This window comes from Fulmarus glacialis, unplaced genomic scaffold, assembly GCF_000690835.1.
Source record: "Fulmarus glacialis isolate BGI_N327 unplaced genomic scaffold, ASM69083v1 scaffold16936, whole genome shotgun sequence".
NCBI lineage: Eukaryota > Metazoa > Chordata > Aves > Procellariiformes > Procellariidae > Fulmarus > Fulmarus glacialis.
In genome coordinates this window covers 454-2,094 of record NW_009220178.1, presented here as the reverse complement: position 1 = coordinate 2,094, position 1,641 = coordinate 454, and the positions used below count along the sequence as shown (strand labels likewise).

The following is a 1,641-nucleotide window of genomic DNA, read 5'->3' as shown; positions in this document are numbered from 1 at the left end:
ATGCCAGGCTTCAGTCCTGCTGAGCAGGCTGAGCTGCTGTCCAGTGTGCCAGCCCTGCAGTGTTAAGGAATGAAAGGCAGGAACCAAACTGAGTATCAGTTGCTTAAATAAACAGATGCACCTACTGCGAATTGCAGAAGACAAGGGAAACATTCTTTCCTGAGGTAGAAACTCAGAAATCTCCGTAGCAGGCTATTACTGTGTCAGCTGGAACATTCAGTGTTCCATGTGGTTAAAAAAGTCTAGTTAGGGTCTTGCAATATTTCCTCAATGTGATAAAAAAGGACATAAGATCATAAACTTGACTAATTTAGCTCTTTTTTTTTTTTTTTTAAAGGATTAAACCCTCAGGAAACAAGTCTAAGATCCATGTAAGAGATGCCTATCTCTCTTGCATCTTTCTCTCTAAAAGTAACTCTGTAGCAGCCAGAAGTATAAAAATTACAATTTATAATGTAATAGTTAAGCTCCTCTAATGTTTAAATTAGGAACAGGTAAACATAACTTCTGGCATTTGGAGAGGAGCAGAGAAAGGCAAGTCACTGAAAGGCAGGCAGCTGTTTTTACATAAAGGTGCAAAACTGCTGAGTATGAAGTGAACATCTTCTGAGGATTAACTACCTTTATCTTGTGTGTTTCCTGCAGGTGCTGAAGTGGGAATTAGTACTTCTCGTATCCATGCACGTGGACCAGTGGGAATTGAAGGACTCTTAACTACGAAGTGGTTGCTGAGGGGGGACAATCATATTGTTTCTGACTTCTCAGAGCATGGGAGCATGAAGTATCTTCATGAGAGCCTCCCTCTCCCTCAGAGAAATATGAACTAAGAATATCAGGGCGGGAGGGAAAACCCAGGGGTATAAATATTTCCTGAAGATGTTCAGGCTTCAGGGTGCTCTCTGGGGAGGGAGTTTATTTTTCATCTTCAGGAACGTTGTTTTTGGTCACTGTGCAGTACAATGAATACAAAATGATCCCATCTGTGAGATTTTTTTTTTTTTTCCCTGCCTCTGTTTCCTTAGATAGTATCTGCAAACTGACCTCACTTTTCCCAGAGACAGACTTCTTCAAAACATACAAGTAACATAAGGGAAGATTTAAATATCTGCTGCACTCTTCTTTTTTTTTTTTTTTTTAAATCCCAATGCTCCCTATCGCAAATATGCTTGGTGGTGGAGCATAATTTTTTTTTCGTAAGTCTTTGTTTTATTCAAGTATCTGTTCAGGAGAACAAACTTGGTATTTTTTTCTTCAGTCTTATGATCATGGCAGCTCTTGAAAGCCGGCAGGCTTTACACTTACTTTCTTTGTATTTGATCACTCCTGTGATAAGCAGATAGATGTTCCATAGTAAGCTTTTGACCAAGAAACCTTTTATATCTAATTTCTTTGTATTGTTGACTATTGTAGGTAAATAACGCAGCTGTCTACTACATGAATTTTGTTATTTTGTGCTGAAGGTTTATTTTTCTTTGGTTTTATATAAAACTTAACCTTCCACAAGCCCTCCTCCGAAAGCAATGCTACTTCAACATTGGCTTTTCCTGAATAAAGCTCTGAAGAAACGCTTCCCTTCGTGCACTGCAGCGAGTGGCTTCACGCATGCGCCCTGCAGCGAGATGGTCAGTGCAGCAGCAGGCT

General features: G+C 39.8%; 1 protein-coding gene across 1 annotated transcript in view; it reads left to right on the top strand.

Moving 5' to 3' along the window:
* LOC104078863 (delta-1-pyrroline-5-carboxylate synthase-like) overlaps positions 1-989 on the top strand; it is a gene marked incomplete at its 5' end in the record, with an annotated part of 21,965 nt that extends 20,976 nt beyond the window's left edge. The window contains 1 exon segment of the mRNA XM_009580678.1: positions 646-989. Within this exon segment, the coding sequence (XP_009578973.1) occupies positions 646-827 (182 nt within the window).
* Between the last annotated feature and the right edge of the window lie 652 nt (positions 990-1,641).